At 54.9% G+C, this 20,850-nt stretch overlaps 1 protein-coding gene across 1 annotated transcript in view; it reads left to right on the top strand.

Annotated features, from left to right (window-relative positions):
* Window positions 1-20,616, top strand: part of zbtb46 (zinc finger and BTB domain containing 46) — a 68,776-nt gene extending 48,160 nt beyond the window's left edge. The window contains exons 5-7 of the mRNA XM_076028506.1: window positions 7,899-8,216; window positions 19,784-19,959; window positions 20,072-20,616. Of these exons, the coding sequence (XP_075884621.1) occupies window positions 7,899-8,216; window positions 19,784-19,959; window positions 20,072-20,575 (998 nt within the window). The 3' untranslated portion in view covers window positions 20,576-20,616. The remainder of the gene's footprint in view (window positions 1-7,898; window positions 8,217-19,783; window positions 19,960-20,071) is intronic.
* Window positions 20,617-20,850: the final 234 nt, after the last annotated feature.

Raw genomic sequence — 20,850 nt, 5'->3', positions numbered from 1 at the left:
ATTTCCCGCTCCCTCTCTCTTTCCCCGCTGACCCTATTATTTTTTATATTCTTTTCCCTCCCTCATCACTCTCTCCCGTCTCCCCCTCTCCCTCTCTCCCTCTCTCTGCCTCCCACTCCTCTCAGTCCCTCTAAGCTGCATTAACTCCCCAGATTACCTTGAGCCCTGCAATCCTCCATCCCCCACACATTCACCGCTCCCTCTTTTCCCTCCCCTCTTCACTCATTCACGTCGCTCGCCCAGACACACTCGCGCGTCCTCGATGCGGTGGCTTATTTTCGAAAATGCCATTTACATTTGACACGGTATCGTGACCCCCCATCCCCCACCCCCTCCCACCACCACCACCACCACCAGCACCACTCTTGCCACCTCCACCGCCGCCGCCCGCACACATGAACGCACTCACATTATAAGAGTATTTGGTTTTCTTTTTGTTTTGTTGGGGGCTTTTTTTTTTTTTTTTTGCAACAATGTGCATCCGAAGGTGGCGCTCAAAGAAAAGGTAACTTCGCCTCCCGCGAGCCGACACCTTGCAAACAATGGGACAAACGCGGCCGTGTAAAGCCTCTGCGATCTGTCACCTACTACTCCCCTTCATCATGCGCAGGCCCGCAGTGTCGCGCTTGACGTTAATTGTCCCCATTTTCTTATGCCTTCCTGATTTCACAGTGTTTTTTTTCCGGGGGGGGTGGAAGTAGGGGAGCAAATTGGTTGTCAACATGGTATTATTCAAGATGTTTTCACCAGAGGATTAAACTGAATGAAAATCAAAACTCCTTAGGTTTTTTTTTCTCTCTCTCTCTCTCTTCTTTTCTTTGCTGTTTACTGTTTTTCTGTCAAAGTGTAAATTGTTCTACTGCAGAGAATTGGTTTTGCAGTGGTGAGACGCAGCCAAACAAATCCATTTCCTGACTGACGGTTAGCGGGCTGGCTAATACAAAGGGCTTTTTCTCCACTACCGCCACAACTCTTGATAAAGAGGAATAGTTTGCAGCACTGAGTCGGAAAGCAGACGTTAACGCAGAGAGGATGCTTGAGTATATCCACGGCAGCAGGTTGAAGATACCGCTATAGGTGTCCAAGGCCTTTGAAAGAAGAAATGTCCTTAAAACACAGCACAGCTGAGCGTTAGAATCCAACTGCCTCTGCGCTATTTTTTAAATGGTTTACGTGTGAAGAGACGTAACGCTGAATCTGACGCACGCAGTTCACCAGCCCGACCGTGCGCACACTCAGGATTAGTGAATCTGAAGTCTACATTAACCCGAATCCCACAGTTGGCAATGGCACCAATCAAAACAACAATAGCCTTTAACTGAGACCTGCGGAGCCTCATTACAACGTATCCCAGCTAATCTGCCCGGCACCAACTGGCAGCAAAGCCACGCGCCGCGCACGCAAGCAGGTAGTGTGTCGCCAGCGCGGCGGCTCTCGCCAAGACACCTGCACGGGCGGAGACACCAACAGGCAACTGGACTCGACTGGGGCGAACCGAGTCCCACGGCTCAGAATCGGCATGCGATTCTTCGGATTCCTTTGACAAAGACCCAAAGGTTTCCTACGTACTTGTTGATTCGGTGGAGTCGGGTTAACCTGCTGCTCCTGAACAGGAAGTCTCAAGGCCCAGTACTAGTCTGTTAATGCCATGGATGTATTATAAGGACTGGATACCGGACTGGCAATATGGAAGCGTGCCGATTTTTCCCAGTGGCCACTCGAGATACTGCAGCAAAAAAATCAGCAGAAAAGAGTTTATTCCCAGCGTGACGTCGCAACGTCGTACGTGCTGCTGTGTCTCAGCTTCTGATTGGCTGTAAGAGATGTTCTTCAGGATCAGCAGAGATCCTGAAATGTGCCGATGCTCCAGCCAGTTCAAAATCTCTGGTCTGTTCGGTGTCCGTACATCAGGAAATGAGAAAAAGTGACTGACACATTCTTCACTTGTGCATTTTGGACGTGAACATCATACCACACGGGGGCGCAGTACCGGGATGCTTTGAAGGGGGCGCTGCGGAGGAGCCGGAGTGCAAAAAAAAAAAGAGAGGAGCGAGTAGAAGGAAATTGCGCAGATTTTTATTGCACTGTACAAAACTCTTGCGCTCCTCCTCCCCACTCCCTCCCTCCGTCCACCCCCACCATCCAATCCAACCTCCCTCCCACAGCCTCCGTAACCTCCCCCTCACCTCTCCCCGCCCGCCCCTCCCCCCTCCCCCCTCCTCCCCGCACTCACCCACCCACACACCCACACACACGCCATCACCCCACCGTCCACCTCTCACCCCGGCTCTCCTCTCCTCCCCTCCACCCACACTCTCTCTTCTTTTTCTCCGAGCCCCCAGCAGTACCACCATCATCACCCTCCTCCTCCTCCTCCTCCACCCCAACCACTTTCTTCCCTCTGTCCCTCCCTCCCTCCCTCCTCCGAAGCCTTCAGGCTCTGCTTGATTTATGCTTGCCCTCCCTATCCACACACACACATACACACACCACCACCACCACCCACCCTTTCCTATCTCTCCTGGAGGTTGTGGCCCAGCTAGTCCCTAAAAACAACAGAGGAGAGAGAGAGCGAGAGAGAGAGAGAGAGAGAGAGAGAGAGAGAGAGAATAACAATCTCTCTCTTACTTTCCATCCTCCCCTCTTCTTTTTTAACCCGGCGTTTTCTTTTTTCTCTCGCTCCTCCTCCTCCTCGCGTTCCCCTCTCTCTCTCTCTCTCTCTCTCTCCCTCTCTCTCTCTCCCTCTCCCACACTGCTTTTTAAATTGCCTCTGAATTCTTGAGCTGTTTTAGTGCCTCACTCCCCCTTCTCTCGGCTGAAATTACTTTTTTTTTTTTTTTGTTACCCTTCTCAAACTCCGCCGTGCTGAGGAAGCAAGTTCCTTCCTTCCCCTCCCCTCCCGTCCCCCGCCCCTCCTCTCTCGCTCGGCCACTCGCGGACAAAAACGGGCGGCCGTGGCACGCGCTTCGGAGAGGACGAGAAAAAAAAAAATCGACAAATAAACAAAAAGGCAGTGAATGGGCGACGCGCGGCGGCTGTGACGTTTCCCCCGTAAGACAAGAGTCTTGTGACAAAAACGCGGCTCTTTTGTAAACCCCCCCCCCCGGGCCGGCCGAGCCATTAAACAGGCCGATTTGGATCACTGTCCCCCCCCCCCCGTCCCCCCCCACTTGTGTGGCGCGCGCACGCACGCACTCACTCGCGCTCAAACGAACGAGCGCACAACACAAAGAGGCCCAGTTAGAAAGTCCAACTCTGTTGTTTGCTCTCGTCGTCTTTCTCAAACAGCCCTCCTCTCTCCTCTCTCCTCTCTCCCTCCTGACAGCTCTCTTGTGGTCGACGAGCCTCACTAACTCGCTGCTTAACCACCCCAGACCTGCTTTTTTTTCCCTCCTTCCTTCTCCTGATTGTGTTTGGCTGCCGTTAATTTGGACGCGCGGCGGGTGTGTTGCCAGACTTGTTAAAGGGGTGACGCGGGCCTGTGTGCATATCAATTTCTGCTCAAATCCTTGTTTTTATGTATCTTTACATATATATGTATATATATATATATATATACATATATATGTGTGTGTGTGTGTATGTATCCATAAAAAACCTCCCTCACACCTCAGATAGAGTGCAGAGGGAGGCGTTTTTCTCTCTTTTTTTTCGACACAAACACGCTCTCTAATAGAGACAGACTCCTTGAGCACAATCAGAACAGAAGTTCAGAGGTCAAACTGGGTCACGTGACCCTTCCCTCCCTTTTCAGACCTATTTTTTTCCCTCTCCTCTTCTTTGCTGCGTCAAAGTGCGCTCTCTCTCATAACACAACTCCCCCTCCGTGCAACGCAAACACACACACACAAACACACGCGCGCGCTTAGCTATACAGTGCACCCTCTGACCACGCCGCATAAAAATGTATCTTATATCCATTAGCCGTATCTGCCTCAGTGCATGATAAATTGCGCTATTCCTCGCAACGCATTTGAAGTACAGTTCAACACAAACATCTTTCGTTCGGCGGCCGGTCTTATTCCGCTTTCGCTTTTTTCCCACTCAAGCCCCCACATCGCTTGCAGCGTCGCTCACACACACACACACACACACACACACACACACACACACACACACACACGTGTGCGCGCAGCAGTGGAAAAAACACACACACATGAACAAAGAGAACCACCATTTCCACATATTTGTCTCTCCTTTTTAAAAAGGGGGGTTTTATTTAGCATAAATGTTGAAGCCAAGGGTGCCCGGCTACCATGGCAACCAAATTAAACGGAGGATCTCTTCAGAAAGCAGAAATCTAAATTATTCGGACTCTTTCATAGAGGGGAAAGGAGGAGGAAGAAAGAATTCCCTCCACTGTACGGAGTCAGGGAGGGAGAATAAAGAGGAGCCAAACCCGCCGCTTGCTTGTTTCCTCGGGGTTGCGACCACGCGGCTCAAAGCCGCCGCCGTTGAAAATTTGAACATTGTCGCCGCCACGTTCGAGCTTAAGCGTACGCGCACAAAGGAATGATGTAACGGCAGTGTTTGTGAGAAAGGGAGAAAAAAAAAGAAAGAGGGAAAAACTCCCTTCGCCTTCAGACGGCCGGCGGAATATGTGTGTCCGCAAATCCTCGGGCGAGACCCGCCGCACGTATGATGAAATCCATAAGCTCGTCACGGGATTAGGAGTCGGGAGTGTTTCCGGTGTGGCAAATGATTTTATCAGCGGGAACAACGGCGAGGTTCCGGTAGTAACAGCACCCCGACTGAGCCGTTCGCACCAGCGGAGGAGGATTAACCCATCATTTTGCGTCTGAAACGGGCCGGTCGTCGTTGCTGAATACTAATTTCTAATATCTGGCGCCTGGGTCGGATGGGAGTCGTTCGGCGAAGGCGTCGGACGTCAAACGCAAAAAAAAAAACAACAACAACAACAAAAAAAAACCAACACGGCCATCCAAGGTAACGCCAGGGGCTTTGTGTTCCATGTGTAGGTTAGGTGCACGTGTCCGGGGGATGCTGGGCAAAAAGAAAAGTGGTCAGGGGTCACTCGCTCGCCCACTGAACAGATGAGTGGAGGGAGATGGGGGTCAAAGGTGACTTTCTCTCTCCACTCACTCCCCCTTTTGCCTCCTCGCTTCCATTTTTCTGCCTCCTCTTTTTCCCCCCTGTACCAGCCTTCACTCTGTGTGTGTGTGTGTGTGTGTGTGTGTGTGTGTGTGTGTGTTTGTTATTGGCCCGGAGCAGATCTATGTTATTGATTGACTCCAGTGGCTGCCGGGCCGGCCTGGCCGCTGAAGGGAGGTGGAGGGGGTGGAGGGGGGGGGGGGGGCAGAGCTCTAATGAATTCCTGCACCTCGTGCCCCCTGCGCCAACCCCTGCACCCCCTCCTTAATTAACTTTGTGCGTTTGTTTGTGTGTGTGTGTGCCCGCGCGCGCGTGTGTGTGTGTGTTTTCCTGGCCCGTGTGGGTGTGACGGAGGCGCGCATGTGTGCCTCGCCCCCCCCCCCCCCCCCCTTCCCTCCCTCCTCGTTTCTCTCCTCACTCCTCCCACTTTGCCTCCTCTCGTTTTGTGTCTTCTCTCTTCTCCGTAGTTTGATGGCCGCTGATTACTTTTATTTTGTACGTGCACGTGCGTGTCCACTTCCTCGGGCATCCCCACCAGTGTCTCTCCACCTTTCGGATCTCCCAGCGTGGCGGCTGCAGCCGTGCATGCCCCCCCCCCCCCTCTCCCAACCCACCCCTCCCCCTCATCCTTCCCTCCTGTTCCTGATCCATACTGAGCGCTGAAACACGACTCTTCTGTGTGTGTGTGTGTGTGTGTGTGTGTGTGTGTGTGTGTGCATCGTCGACGCTGACCCACCCAGCCACCCGCCCACCCAGCCGGGGGCGGCGGCGAAGAGGCTGCTCGCCCATCATCGGTATTCCAGACATGGAGCCTGGAGAGCAGCGCCTCTGTCACCTTGACTCCCCCTGCGGCAGACGAGGCGCAGGGCTGCGCAGGAAACACTTAGCGCCACCTGACTGTTGTGTAAAATGGGCAGCAGGGGCGCTCCCATTGCTCCCCCACCACCACCACCACCACCTTCCCTCCACCTACCCACTCCCCCCACCTGCTCTGCTCCCTCTCAGCTCTGATGGCCGGCGCCACGACTCGTCTTTTGTTGCCGGGGCCGAGAAACTTGTCATCAGTTAAATGTCAATTAGGAGCCAATGAAAAGTGTGTTTTGTGGCGACAAGAGCGGGCACGTGTGTGTGTGTGTGTGTGTGTGTGTGTTTTTTTTGCTGTGTCTGTGTGTGTGTGTGTGTGTGTGTGTGTGTGAAGCGGAGCTGTCGTCAGCAGTGTGGTCTGACAGTCTCGTAGATCTGCAGTGGAACCTCCAGCGACATGTCTACTTGCTGACAGCTTTTCCACACGCACGCACGCGCGCACGCACGCACGCACACACACACACACACACACGCCACGCACACTTGGCTTTCAGCGCCGCTGACAGCTAAAGACACTCGCGACGCTCGCGCGCACACGCGTGCACGCACGCACACAAACGCGGCGGCTCGTCTCTCTCTTACTGCCTCCGTATGATCTCCCTGTATTTTTGTTGACTGGTAATGATGAGGTGCGTCAGGGAGCCGAGGAGAGAGGGGGATGATTCACAGCAGTGATGGCTCCGCAGTTGCTCCTGAAATCGCTGGGTGTAAGCGATGACTCGCCTGAGTGGAAAAAAATTGGTTTAATATGAATCTTTTTTTCTTTTTTTTATTATTATTCCTCTCTCTCTCTCTCTCTCTCTCTACTACCCCTGTTGAGTGAATGTTTCAAATTGGCTGGGAAAAAAAAAAGAGTGTTTTGGTGTAACGTGCGAGTGTTGTTTTATTTGACCGCCGTGCCACGTTTTTTTTTTTTTTTTTTTCATCCCTTTTGAAAAGGGGTTTCGCTAATCCCAGAGTAGAGGAGCATGTAATCCCCAAAATTAAGTTAAAACAGAGCTCAGTCTCGCCGCCCACTTCAAATCCCCTCCTTTATTTCCTGTTGTCGTTTTCTAAAGCTCCCGTATTATAATATACACATTTTTCAACAGGCTCCAGTGAGACCACCGTGCCCACTTCATAACACCTCGGGGGCGGGGGGGGGGGCATCCGTAGGTCTCTGTGAAAACGGCGTGTTTAGCCCTTTGTTTACAGCCTCCTGCAAAACAGGAGTGTTTGTTGAACCCTTCCAAATGTTTGGAATGGAACACAGGGCCAGGTCAGAGTGAGTAGGGGGTGGTGTCCCCGCCCTTTGTGACATCACTTGTCATCAGGACTGTATTTTAGCACAGGGCTTCCCAAACTCTTCCACGCCATGGACACTCGCTTTCTAAAAAGTGGCCCCAGCAAGAGGCGCAGGGGGGACGTTTCCTGTTTCCTGGCTGTAAACTGAGGCAAACGCCACTTTTTGTTGTTGATCTGCAGGTCGCTTGGTCCTTTGCGATTATCTGAATCGTGATTGCACGAGTAAAGTTGTCATCGCTCAGTCAATAGCTGCGTTTCCATTACCCCTGGAATTGCGCACAACCTAAATATGGTAATAATGAAACAGGTCTTGGAAACGCCTATACTTTGAGGCCTTTCCATGGTGGTTTTTTTAGACATATCGATGTAGAGATACATCGCAAAAGTGCAATGGAAATACTTTTTTTTTTTTTTTTTTTTTTTCGCATTTATGCATCGCCGGACGTGACGTATGGGGTCATGTGACCAGTTCACTTCAAGTGAAAATTGCGCGTCGTGTTTGGACGGAGGAAAATCTTGCGGGACAAAACTTTACGAGAATTGCATCCTGGAATTATGCGCAAGTGGTGTTTCCTTATTCACCTCGCTAATATTGCACAACTCCCGCCGACTCACCTCTGGCTTCGCTTCCTCTCCAGGCGCCGACGTGATGGACGGCTCGGACAGCCGCGGCGATCGCCTGGACTTCTTCCTCAAGCAGGAGGAGGCCCTCAGCGCCGAGCCCAGCTACCTGGGCCCCAACGAGTCGGAGGAGGCCGGGGTAGGAGGCGGCGGCGGCGGTGGCGGCCTCGGCCTCGGCGGCGGCGGCGGCGGCGGGGGGACCATCTCGTCGGTGGCCAACCTGAAGGCGGCGCTGATGAGTAAGAACAGCCTGCTGTCGCTGCGGGCCGAGATGATGGGAGATGATAACCCGCTGCTGTACGAGTACCTGCCCAAAGGAGGCCACTCCCTGTCCTGTAAGTCCCTATTTACTAACACTGTCCTCACACTGCTCGTTACTCAAACACACACACACACACACACACACACACGCACACACACACACACACACACACACACTGTCATTATCACTTCCCACACTGAGACGCAGCACCTGGTCATGTGGTCGCTGGTAAGACGTGAAGCAACGCAGGTTCAGCAGCTTTTGCCCTCGAGGTCTCTGGTCTCTTCTTCCGCGCAGTGTTTTCTGTCCCTCTACAACATTGTATTTGGATAACTGCAAATGTCTGTGTGTGTGTGTGTGTGTGTGTGTGTGTGTGTGTGTGTGTGCGTGTGTGCATGCGTGCGTGCGTGTGTGTGCGCACAGCCTTTGTGCGGCGGTGCCAGCGATGACTAGTCAGCTGTGACTCAGTGAGAGAACATTTTGCTGGGTTCGCTCGCGCTGTCGTGATAGAAAAAAAAAATTGTTGTTGTTGTTTTGTTTTTTTCTTCTCCGCGCGACAGTTTCTTTGTTGCGTATCGGCGGGTTGACGGCTGCGTTCCGCAGCGGCGGCGGCGGCAACCCGACTGGGCCGCGGCGACTGTCGGAGACGCCGTCGATCTGCTCGTGCTCAGAGGGACGCGGCGGGAAAAAAGCTCTCTGCACCTTTGAAGTGATTTTTTTTTGGGGGGGGGGTGCCTTTTTCTTGCACACAAAAATCCACCAAAACAAAAAAAAAAAATGACCTCCCTGAAAATGAGCCGGCAGTCGCGGCGCAGCGATAAATGGAAGCGATGGCTGCCTGGCCTAAAAAAAAAAAGAAAAAAAGAAAAATGATCAAACCAAGTCATTTCATGCCTTCTATTTGCATTTGCTTTTTTTTTTTTTTTTTTTTTTTTTTTGCCAGTAAAATCACTCCCGTGCGATATTTCAAAGTTTGTTTTATTTCAATAAAAAACAATCCATGTCATTACTTGAAATGCCCACGTTAGCTCCGGTGTTCTCTGTCAGTTTCCAAGCCTGCGGCTGCGGCGGCGAGGGTGTGAAACTGTCCGCCCATCGCACGTGCGCGTTGCGCGGGCGCGTCTGTTGGTTGCGCTGACGCTTTGCCCGCGAGTTCGTGTCCGCGTGGGCACGCGGCCGCCGCCCCGCCAGCGCGCGCGCCCATCGTGCAGCCTTGTTTGTGTTCCGTTTGCTTTCACCGGGCCGAGTAATTGGATCTTTTGTCCCGACCGCCGCCTGCCTTTGTGAGGCCGAGCGAGGGGACGACTCGGGGCGCCGCCGCCGCCGCCGCCGTGGCCCTTTGACTCGAGCCCCAGTCACCCAGGAAATAAAAGACGGCCCCCGGAGTGAATAGGCCGAAAAGCACACTTTTTTATTTTTTTTTATTTTTTTGCCGCGGTTGCCGCCGCGCACACACGCCGAGGGAGGAGGGGGGGGGGTGCGAAGGATGGAAGGATGGGGGGGGGAGCGTCACATCGCATCGGCCCCTTTTGTGGCGGTGTTAAGTGTGTGGGATTGAGACGTTTGTGTCGGCTTTTAAAAGAGGAGAATCAGATGCTGTCACGGCGCAGAGAGACAGCCTGGCACATGCCAGCGAGGAGGAGAAGGAGAGGACGAAGAAGATGAAGATGATGGAGGAGAAGGAGAGGACGCAGAAGATGAAGATGATGGAGGAGAAGGAGAGGACGCAGAAGATGAAGATGATGGAGGAGAAGGAGAGGACGAAGAAGATGAAAAATCTTACTTTCCAGCAGGACGAGGTCTTCAGTGTTGGAGCCCCAGGGCCTTTCTGGAGGAGGGGGGGGGAAAACAAAACAAAAATTGCAACACAATGGGTTTTTTTTTTTTGGGGGGGGGGGGGTTTGTCTGTCAAGTTGACCAATGGCTCCACATCCCCTCCATCCCCCTCATCCCTTCCTCACACCCCTTCCTCCTCACCCCCCGTGGCAATTGTCCCCGCGTGTGAAGGAGGGCGGAGAATAAACAGCGCGCCTCAGATTGCTGGGCGGAGGAGAAGCCTCGCCTGCTTTGACAGATTGCTGCTCCGCCCCCCCCCCCCCCCCGCCCCCCGACCCCCTACCCCACCCCCACCCCCACTCTTCCTCCCTGCCTCTCCTTCACCCCTGCTTAACATCCTTCCTGTGCCTCCCCCGCCACCACCACCACCTCCTCCCTCCTTTTACTCCACCTCAGACCCTCCCTCCCTCCGTCCCATCGTCTCTTTCTCCTTCACCCCTCCTTAACACCCATCCCTCACGGCCTCCCCTCTCCCCCTCCCCACCCCTCCCCTCCCCTCCCCGCTTTTGGCTGCTGCAGCTTCTCCTTATTTGTCTCCCTCCTGTCTCTTAACCCCCTCTTTTCTTTTCTTTTTTTTTTAACTTGAGCATCAAAGTATGGCGCTTCAAAACCCTGGGAAAGTATCGATCCAGGCAGGGAGGAGGTCTGGCAAGGTCACCTGGCCCGACTCCGGAGAGCGCTGGCCGGCCCGCCAGCTACCAGCCGACGACCTCGGAGCCCCCCCCGCCCCACCTCACCCACCTTTGCTCCGCTAACCTCCGCTCAGCCCGTTTCCCCTCCGCTTTCCTCCTCCGTTTTTCCCCCTTCCCTAAACTTGACTCGCCTTCTCCTCCGAGTCACTCCGGCACCTCCAGCTTGTTGACTGCTCGGCCTCCTCTCCGCCTGGCGGGTTACTTAGCGGCGGGCCGACGCCAAAACGGACCGCACGTCAATCAGACTCTCCAATCCAATTATGATCATCGGGATTTGGCCTTGCTCTCCCTTTGTGCGTCAGACAGTCAGCGGCGGACACTGGACTCCTGCCAAGTCACCCCCCCCCCCCCCCCCCCCCCCCCCCCCCCCCCGCCCTCCTCCAACCCTCCTTCACCTGTCCGCGCAGCCGTAGCCCCTCCCCCCAACTCCAACCGACTCCCCCGCCGTGAGAAAACGCCCAGGACTGTAGCGGCATTAGCGGGCTTTTGGCTTCCCTCCTCGCCCGTCCCGAGGCTCCCTCGCTGCTCCCCAGCAGCGCTGCGCTCTGCGGTGCTGCAGGAGATCCCTCACGTTCAAAGTCTGGACTTTTCACTTTCTGTTGCACTCGGTTAAAAAGGAGAAAACAAGAGGCAGGGAAGGGCAGGCAAGGGCGGTCAAGCGCAGAAGAGTTGGCCGAGTGCGCCCTCGACTGTTTTGTTGTTACTGTTTTTGAATCTTGTCATCATATTTCATCATGTCAGAAAGTAAGAAATTGGTGCTTGTGCCAAAAAAAAAAAAAAAAAAAAAAAGTTTTTTCATGACTTTTACTTATTGTTTGGTGCAATATGTTTCTGCCATTCGATTACATTTGCTTGACGTTCACCTTTACAAGCGGCTGTCGCTGTAATCTCTCTTTCTGTGTTTACTTGATGAAACACTTTCTCGTCTGCATTATTGCGGCGCTCTGATTGCGGTGGCGGAATGAAATGAATGCACCGAGCTACGCTGATAGCTGTGAAAGCACAAGTACAACAAACTCAAACCGGCGCGGAGTTACGCCGGAACGTGCACCCAATAACACAAGCGGCCCGGCCGTCAAAGTCATTTGGCTGCCGCGGCTGATAAGACTTTTAATTGAAAGTTGCCTTAATGAGCCGTTGGAGGCGGGACACTCGCGTCCCCCCGTGACACCTGCGGCGCCACCGCTAGCCGCCCGCCACTTCAGCCTCTGCTCGCAGCTGCCCAACACTGCTCAACACGCCGTGTTGAAAAAGTTGTGTTTTCCTCCACACACCAGCTGACGTCAGCCAGGCGTCACCTTGTCAGCCCTCACCTGTCCACAGTGTTGCCGAGTAATCTGCTACTAAGTAATCCACGACTGTAATTAAACTACTTCTTGTTAAAGTAACTGAGTAACGTAGCGGGATTACAGTGGCGAAACTGGAAATGATGTCAGAATTACGCTATCAAGTTAACGATTCCGTTGCTTCTCTGAAATATTCTGCGAGCTGAAAGTATCTCGTGATCCACGAAAATGTCTGACCAACTGAAAGCGATGTCGCAGGTTGATGATGCAGCCGCGCATGGCGGCGTCATTGCGATGCGACGACGCACCGAAACAAGCTGACAGCTGGAAATGCAAACATTGTGTTGAGTCCGTCTGGTCTAAATGAAAGAATGTTGCGGTCCGTTGTGCGTGCAGGAAACGCGACGTTCTCAATTAGTAACTGATTACTTACGAAGCACGGTCGTTTAAAGAAGTAATTAGATTACTTTTTCTTTTTTTTTTTAAAGGAGTAATCAGTAGTTGAACTACTTTCGTGGAGTAATCCCAACAGCACTGCCTGTCCATCACCCCTCAGTGGCTCTCCGTCCCAGGCCCTGCCCTTCTCTCCTCCCTGCTCCCTCTCTCTTTATCTCTCCGTTTCCCTGCCGGGGGTTGGGCGGCGCTGGTGGTGGTGGTGGTGGTGGTGGTGGTGGGGGTCAAAGGAGAACGGGGAGTAAAACCATTTTTTTGTGCGTGTGCTTTTTCCCGGTACGAGTGGGAGTGGGGAGCGGCGGGCGGGCGCGGCGCTCTCACATTCCGGGAATCGGTCCACGGCCGCTGTGCGATTCCGTCCGCCGTGCAGAGGAGGCCGATGAATGGCTCACCCACTGCATAACTCGGCAGACATTCCCCAGCAGCGCTGCCCACACTCGCGCATACTCTGATGCACACACACGCACACAGACACACACTCACACACACACACACACACACCATGCACAATAACCTTGCACAATGTACTTTGCGCCATAAGAGGAGTGGATGCTCTCTGAGCACTGGCTGGGGGAATGTTAATGCAGCAGGGATTTTAAAAGAAGAAGACGAAGAAGAAGAAGAAGAAGAAGAAGAAGAAGAAGAAGAAAGGAAGAAAGAAGAAGAAGAATATGTGTGCAAATAGTTCCGAAGAGTGCAAGGCTGCGTGCAAATTTTGAAATTCCTCATCCGACGCGCCCGCCGTCTTCTTCACTTGTTGCTTGCCGGGCGTCTCGTCTGCAAGATGGCTCCTCTCCAAAAGCATCGAGCCCACACGCTACAGAGGATCCTCCTCCTCCTCCAGCCCTCCGCTCGTATGCATTTTTCACCGGCGCGCGCGCGCGCCCCGCGCACGCACGCACACAAGCGCACGCTGGCATCCTCTGTGCGCGCACGCACGCACGTGGGTGGAAGGAGAAGGAGAGCAGAGGAGCGAGAGAGAGAGAGAGAGAGAGAGAGAGAGAGAGAGAGAGAGAGAGAGAAGCCCTCACCCTTTCCCCTCGGCTGGTGGAAAGTGAAACTTCAGAGTTCTTCCTCCTCCCTCTCCTCTCCCTCCGCCGCGTTTGATAGCCGTGTAATCCCCCCCCACCCGCCCACCACGACCGCCCCCCCCCCCCCACCACCACCCCCACCACCCCTCGCCGCCGCCGCGTTCCGGTGGCCAGCTGCTGCTGCTAGCAGAGTTGCAGTTGTACGTGAGTGGGTGGGTGAGACTGGTTTCCTGTGCTCCTCAGGGCTCGGCTCCAGCAGCTACTGCAGAGCGCTCCGGCCAGGGGCCACCGGGGCCACTGTGCATAGCAAACAGGGGGCCGGCTCCTCCTCCTCTCCTCCTCCTCCCCCTCTTCTTCTACCTCTTCTTCTTCCTCCTCCTCCTTCTCATCCTCCATCATCATCACCACCACCACCACCACCACCTTCATCGTCATCAGGAGCAGCTGCGGCGCACCGCCCGCCCGCTCCGCCCACTCCGCCCGCGCCTCCTCACCCCTCGGAGCCCCCGGAGTCGCCCAGTCTTCGGGCCGGGGCTCCACCACCTCTACCAACGCCACCGCAGCAGCAATCAGAAGGTCTGGACGTGGACGTGGAGGAGGCCTCCAGGGGCCTGCAGCCCTCCACCCTGCCTGAGGTAAGCTCACACTGCCTGGCTGGTCTCCAGGGCCAGAGGCCCAAATCCGGGTGCCGCTTCTCCGAGCGGGGGCGATCGAGCGCAGAGGGCGGCGCCGGGGAGGCGGGTGGAGACAGAGTCACCTGCGTCGAGGCGAGAGGGAGGCGGAGTCACGGCCTCTCCGCGAGGAGGCTCTGACGCTAACGGGGTTGTTTTTCATCTCCATCGACGCAGGCCGACTAGGCCTCCCCGCCCCTCCCAGCGCCCTCACTGCGACTTGGAAAAAAAACCCAAGTCTGAATATGAATTGCCGTTCTCATCTTTGTTTTCCTTTATCCATGTTCGCCTTGTTTGCTTTTTCCTGCTTTTTTTTCTTTCTTTTTTTATAGCAGATTCCCGCTTCTTCGGTCCCCGTCTCCTTTCCTCGTTTAATCTCATTTTAATATGGAGGAGTCGTCGTCGTCTCTCCCCTCCGCCACCCTCCTCCTCCTCCTCCTCCTTCCGCCGAGCCGGGAGTCTTTGCTCAGCATTAGCGCCATTGTGAAGTGTGTAGTGGTTACAGTGGAGATGACACATCCAGCCACAATGGCAGCGTGTGCTTAGAGATGTCAGATAACGGGCAAGGTAGCGAGATGAGACTGAGTAGAATCAATACAAGTAGACAATGAGAGGTTTGCTCCCGCAGCCCAGGAAATTGTTTGCTCTGCTCGCCCTGTGTGTGTGTGTGTGTGTGTGTGTGTGTGTGTGTGTGTGTGTGTGTGTGTGTGTGTGTGTGTGTGTGTGGGCGTCTGTGTGAACATGGCATGTATGAGCAAAGTGTGGATGTGTGAGTTTTCTCTCTCTCTCTCTCTCTCTCTCTCTCTCTCTCTTTGTGTTTGTGTGTGTGTGTGTTGTGTGTTTGTGAGCGTTTTCCGAGCTGCATTTGATTCGATTCGATTCAATTTTTTTTTTTCTTTTTTTAGTTTTTTTTTTTTATCTGCCGTAGTGGACCTGCCTCCCAACAAGCCTCCTCATCTCCGTGGACAAGCCATCTGTTTGCCCAGTGCACTGCGTTCTGTGCCGAGAGAGGGGAGGGGGGGGGGTTGAGGGAGGAGGCGGGACTGGGCGGGGGTACGAGGGCCGATCGGGGGAGGGGGGCGTAGGTGGGAGGACAGACAGGTGGTTCCGGAGCCACGTCGCCCAGCACCCCGTCGGGGTTGTGCGTGCGTGAAGCGGCATGAAGACGACTGCAGCTCATCTGAAGCGTCCGGCAATCATTTTATTTATTTTATACATATATGTATATATGTACATATATATACATATATGTATATATACACATATACATATATATATGTATATATATACATATACATATATATATATGTACATGTACATATACATATTTATATATATTATATGTGTGTATATACACTACCAGTCAAAAGTTTAGAGACACCTTCTCATGCAATTTTCTTTTTATCGTTACAACGTTCCATACTGAAGACATCAAATATATGAGCAAGATATACAGCATGTAATTCTGCAGCACAGAAAGAAAAACCCGTTAAATGACTCTAAATGGAAGGAAGGTGGCTACTTTGAAGCATTTCAATATATAAAATGTGTCATTTTACACTTTTATTGTTTCCCACACGATTCCATGTGTGCTCATACGTAGTATTGATGCCTTCAGTGAGAAACTGCAACGTCAACAGTCATGAGAATGAAAGAAAAGACATTAAAGTCAGAGGGTGTGTCCAAGCTCTTGACTGGGAGTGCATATATATACAAATCGTTTTTTTATGCATCGTTGCTATTTCATGCATGTTTGTCTTGAATTCCTCTATTAACTCTTTTCTTTCTGTCCCGCTCGCGCCTCGACTTGACTTTACTCTCTCAGGATCGACCCGCCTGCGTCCGTGCATGCCAACGCAACCATCCATACACCTGTACGTAACCAACCTGTGTGTAACGCCGGCGTTCTCCCTGCTTTTTCAGGAGGGCGAAGCGGACGACGGCGCCGCCAGAGGTCTCAGCGCAGGTACGAGCCGAACCCTCGGAGACGCCGGCGCTCTTCGCACGTGTTGCTCCCCTAGTGGTCTCACCCTGCACCTGCTCTCTGTCCCCCGCAAGGCGAGCGGCGGCGGCGGCGGTCTCCCGTCAAGAGGCGTCAACAGCTGGGCGAGGAGGCGGCGGCGAGGAGGGGGGCGGAGCCAGAAGGGGGCGGAGCCTGGCCTCCTCCCGCGGAGGGGGCGGGCTTCTCCTGCTCCCTGTGCCACCGGCTGTTCGGCAGTCCGGAGCACCTGCGGGAGCACGAGTACCGCCACACGCTGTCGCTCATGGCGCTGTCGCTGGATTGGCCCGGCCTGCAGGGCGCCGCCGCCCACCCCGGGCCCCAGTGCCCGCCCCCTCCCCCGCCGCTCCACCTGTACCAGTCGCTGTACCAGCCGGCGGCGGTGGCGGCGGCGATGGCGGCGGAGCGCTCGCAGGCGGCTCGCTACCTCTGCTCGCAGTGCCCGGCCAGCTTCACCCTCAAGTCCAACGCCGACCGGCACGAGAAGACCATCCACTTCAAGAAGAAGCTGATGCAGTGCGCCTACTGCCTGAAGCACTTCAGGGACCGCACGGACCTGCACCGCCACCTCTCCTCCGTGCACTCCAAGGAGAGGGGCCACGCCTGCCCCGCCTGCGCCAAGGCCTTCAGCACGCAGAAGAACCTGGCCACGCACATCAAGGTGTGCTGCCAGGCGGGGGCGGGGCTGGGGGGCGTGGTCGGCGGGGGCGGAGTCTCCTCCTCCTCCTCCTCCTCCTCCACCTCCGGGATGGAACTATCTCAGGGCGGCGCGATGGAGTCGCTGTGGCAGCTTTCTCACGAGGTGAAAGTGGACGTGCGCAAGCTCAGCATGAACGTGGAGCAAACGGTGGAGTGACGTCCAAACAAGTGCGCGCACGCGCACACGCGCGGGAAAGAAAGCAACAAAACGCGCTCCGTGGAAACTCCACGGCGAGATAGAGAGAGTCAGGGATCAACAGGCTAGAGAGATCATTTAAAAAAAAAAAAAAAAACTATTTATTTTCTCCTTAATGGATTTTCACATGAATCTCTTGTTTTCCAAGAGCTTTTCGTGAGTATTTGCTATGCAAGGCTGCTCCGTTTAGACGGAAATCCTCTGAAACGTTGTCTCCTCCTGCTGCTGACAGGTGGATTTGTTTCTTTTAATGCAAAGTTCTGGGCGGGGCATCCCCCGGACCACCGCACCCCCCACCAGTCCACCCCAAACCCTGAGCGCCGTCTGTCGCCAGTCGTCACGCCGACTGAACCCTCGTCTCCTTTTTAGGCAGAGAGATCTTTATCTCTGTGAGCTGCAGCAGCAACAGCAGCGGCAGCAGCGGCAGCAGCGGCAGCGGCAGCGGCAGCGGCAAGAACACTTGAAACGAGTCCCTCGCCGCTCCCCCGGCGCAGACGCAACCACACCACTCGCAGGAGCTCTGCAGAATTGCAGGGCGAGGGCGTCGTTTTTTTTTTTTTAAATGAAAGGGAAAAGAAAAATGTATTGAAGGGAGAACGAGAGCGAGATCAGGAGTAGAAACAAACTGAGATGGACGAGCAGCAGCTCGTCCTCCTCGGTCGCCGACCCGACCCGGTCGCTCCCAGCCGTCAGGCTGCGAGAGGTCGCGTCCCCGATCCGTAACGTCCTCCTGGCGGCCGAGAGGGGACCCGGAGCCGCCAGCTAATTGGCCCTTCACGGCTCCGGCCCCTTCTTAACCTCTGACCCCTCGTCCGAAGACGGGGACTGATGGGCAGATGCCCTTTCGACCAGTCAGTGATGTCACCGCTGTAGAACAGCAGATAATGGCGGCGCAGCCAGGCGGGCCGCTGTAGGTGGACAGGTTTTGTGTTTTCTATCTTTTGTATTCCAGTCAAGCCAGATCTGGGCGCAAGATACTGGAACCAGCGTGAAACACTGGCACCACAATCACCGCTAATGTAAATTCACACCGGCGTCGCTGCCAAATTCCCAAACACCGGCGCTATGAAACAGGATCTTTTCTCTGTTTGGGGTTTTTTTTTTTGGTCTTTTTTTTTTCTCTCTCTTTTTTTTTTAAACGCAGCCTGGTTACGAAGCTTTATTGCGCTGCGAACACTTTCACCCCCCCCCCAAAGGATGGACAGACACCTGTGTTTCCGCCTCAGTGACGACTTATCAGCGCAGTGAATTGGCGTAAAAGAGGAAGTCTTTGGGTCTTCTGGGGGAATATTCAGCGCACGCAGGAAAATCCCCTCTGTGAATCATATCTACAGTCTCAGGTAACACACTCGCCGTGCTGGTCAGCGGCAGCAGAAGCTCAGAGGAACCCGGACTTTTGTGTGGGATTTTAAACGTGTTTTGTTGTTATTTTAAAAAAAAATAAATATATATATTTATATTTGATTGAAGGTAATTTTTTTTATCAGTGACAAAAAAAAAATTCCCATGGACTGTACAAAGAGGAAATGTACCTTTTCTTTGTTTTTTTTTCCAACTGACTGTCAATCTGCTTGTAGTTCTTATGCTCTCATTAAAAGCACAATGGAAAAACAAACTGCAAAAAAAAAACAAAAAAAAAAAAACAAACAAAACAAAACAAAAAAACATCCTCCGAGTAGTTTTTAACCTTTGTGGTCCCGCCGTGTCGCCGCTTGTGTTTTCATCTCGGGCGAGCAAGAGGAAAAAAAGAAAGCAAGAAAAAAAAAAAAAAAAAAAAAAAACAAGCAAACGACGGCGAGCGGCGATGCTGGAATCTCTCCGGCGGAGCAGCGGCGGTGGCGGATTGTGTGGCTGCACGCTGCCGCTGTTCCTCTGTCCCTGTGCCGCCACCGCCGCCGCCGCCGTGTGTCTAATCACAGCCCAAGTCGCTTTGCAGATGGAGGTAATTATATCAAAAGCACTCCAAGCTGTGACAGTGCCGAGCCCCCCCCCCACCCGCCCCCCGCCCCCCCCCCCCCCCCCCCCGCCCTCACCCGCTCCCCCTGCTGTCACGCACTGGATGTGCGCTGTGTAGCTCCGTGTGGTAGCTCCTCTTTGTCGTGCGTGTGCCTGTTTGGCCCTCGTGTGTGTGTGCGTGCGTGCGTGTGTGCGCGCGCGCGAAACGTGACTTTGTGTTCACCCCCGTAACGTCGAGCCGCGACGCCGCGTTAGCCTCGCAGTCTCTCTCCCGACTTTCCCGACTTTCCCGACCGCTGCCTCCCGCCGTGCGTTATTTCCCAGCAGTCGTCGTCGTCGTCGGTGGTGTCTGTGTCTGTGTCTGTGTCTGTGTCTGTGTTTGCCTCCCCGTCTGTGTTGTTGTGGCGGTGCGGTCGGCAGCAGACACCTTCGGCGGTGACTGAGGCAGACCGACCGCTGCTGTCGTGTTTATAGTATCTCTTTGCCTTTATTGCTTTAGTAAGGAGGAAGAGCCGTTGCCAGGGCAACTGTGGCTCTGACTGGGATTGGGGGGGGTGGGGGGGGGGGGGGGTGGAGGTGGGTGGATGGTTGGGTGGGGGGGGGGTCGGCCCTGGGAGTTGACGGTACCTTTTTGCAAGAACGTAGCCGCTAATTACGTGCAGGGGGGGCGACACCTCCGGGTTCTTTTTTTTTTTTTTTTGTTTGGTGCGGCGCCCACGTGGATCCGTCGCTAACCCCCTTTGTGTCCCCTTCCCCTCCACCCCCTACACCCCCCCCCCTCCCTCCCCCCAACCCGCCTCCACCCTCTCTTGTCTCCGCAGTGAACGATTTCACGGTCATCCGCAAAAAGTTCAAGTGCCCCTACTGCAGCTTCTCGGCCATGCACCAGTGCATCCTCAAGAGGCACATGCGCTCGCACACGGGCGAGAGGCCGTACCCCTGCGAGATCTGCGGCAAGAAGTTCACCCGCAGGGAGCACATGAAGAGGCACACGCTGGTGAGTGCCACGGCCACGGGTCTCGGGGGACGTCGCGCGGGGCCGCGCTTCGGCTTCTGAACGCCTCTCTCTCTCTCTCTCTCTCTCCCTCCCCCCCCCCCCCCCCCGGCAGGTACACAGCAAGGACAAGAAGTACGTGTGCAAGGTGTGCAGCCGCGTCTTCATGTCGGCCGCCAGCGTCGGCATCAAGCACGGCTCCCGCCGCCACGGCGTCTGCGCCGACTGCTCCGGCCGGGGGATGGTGGCCGCCCTGCTGGACCACGGCGGCGAGGCGGGCGGCGACGTCTCGCCGGAGGAGGAGCTCTACCCCGGCGAGCGTTTCCACGACGACCAGAGCGCCGAGTGCGACGGCGACGGCGAGGAGGAGATGATGATGGCGGAGGCCGACGGGGAGATGATCGGCGAGGGGGAGGAGGACGGCGGCGGGGGAGGCGGCGGGGCAGGGGGTGGCGGCGGCGGCGGCGGGGGGGGCGGGGGAGGCAAGTGGAAGGACTCGGGGATGGGCGGCGAGGCGCACGCCGACGCGCTGGACCACGAGAAGGAGGAGAGCGACTCGTCGGCGCAGGAGGGCGAGGCGCACAACGGCAGCGAGAAGGACTTCGCCTGGATCTCCTAGGAGCCCCGCCCCCCCCGCCCACCCACCCGCCCCGCCCACCAACCAACCAACCAACCAACCAGCCGGCGGTCTCGCGGCAGGGCGGAGTCGTCCGCTCCTCTTTACCCCACCCCCACCGGCGGGGGTGCTGGGGGCCCGACGCCGAGGGGCCACATGCAAAAAAGAACCATTGAATCAAAAAAAACAAAAAACGACAGTGGACACTCACACACACACACACACACACACACACACGAACGCACGCACGCACACTTGGGTCGTCCTCGGCCGTGACT

Source organism: Nelusetta ayraudi, unplaced genomic scaffold (assembly GCF_046127955.1).
Source record: "Nelusetta ayraudi isolate G7.1 ecotype Tasmania unplaced genomic scaffold, CSIRO-AGI_Nayr_v1 ptg000024l, whole genome shotgun sequence".
NCBI lineage: Eukaryota > Metazoa > Chordata > Actinopteri > Tetraodontiformes > Monacanthidae > Nelusetta > Nelusetta ayraudi.
This window is presented reverse-complemented; position numbering and strand designations above follow the sequence as displayed.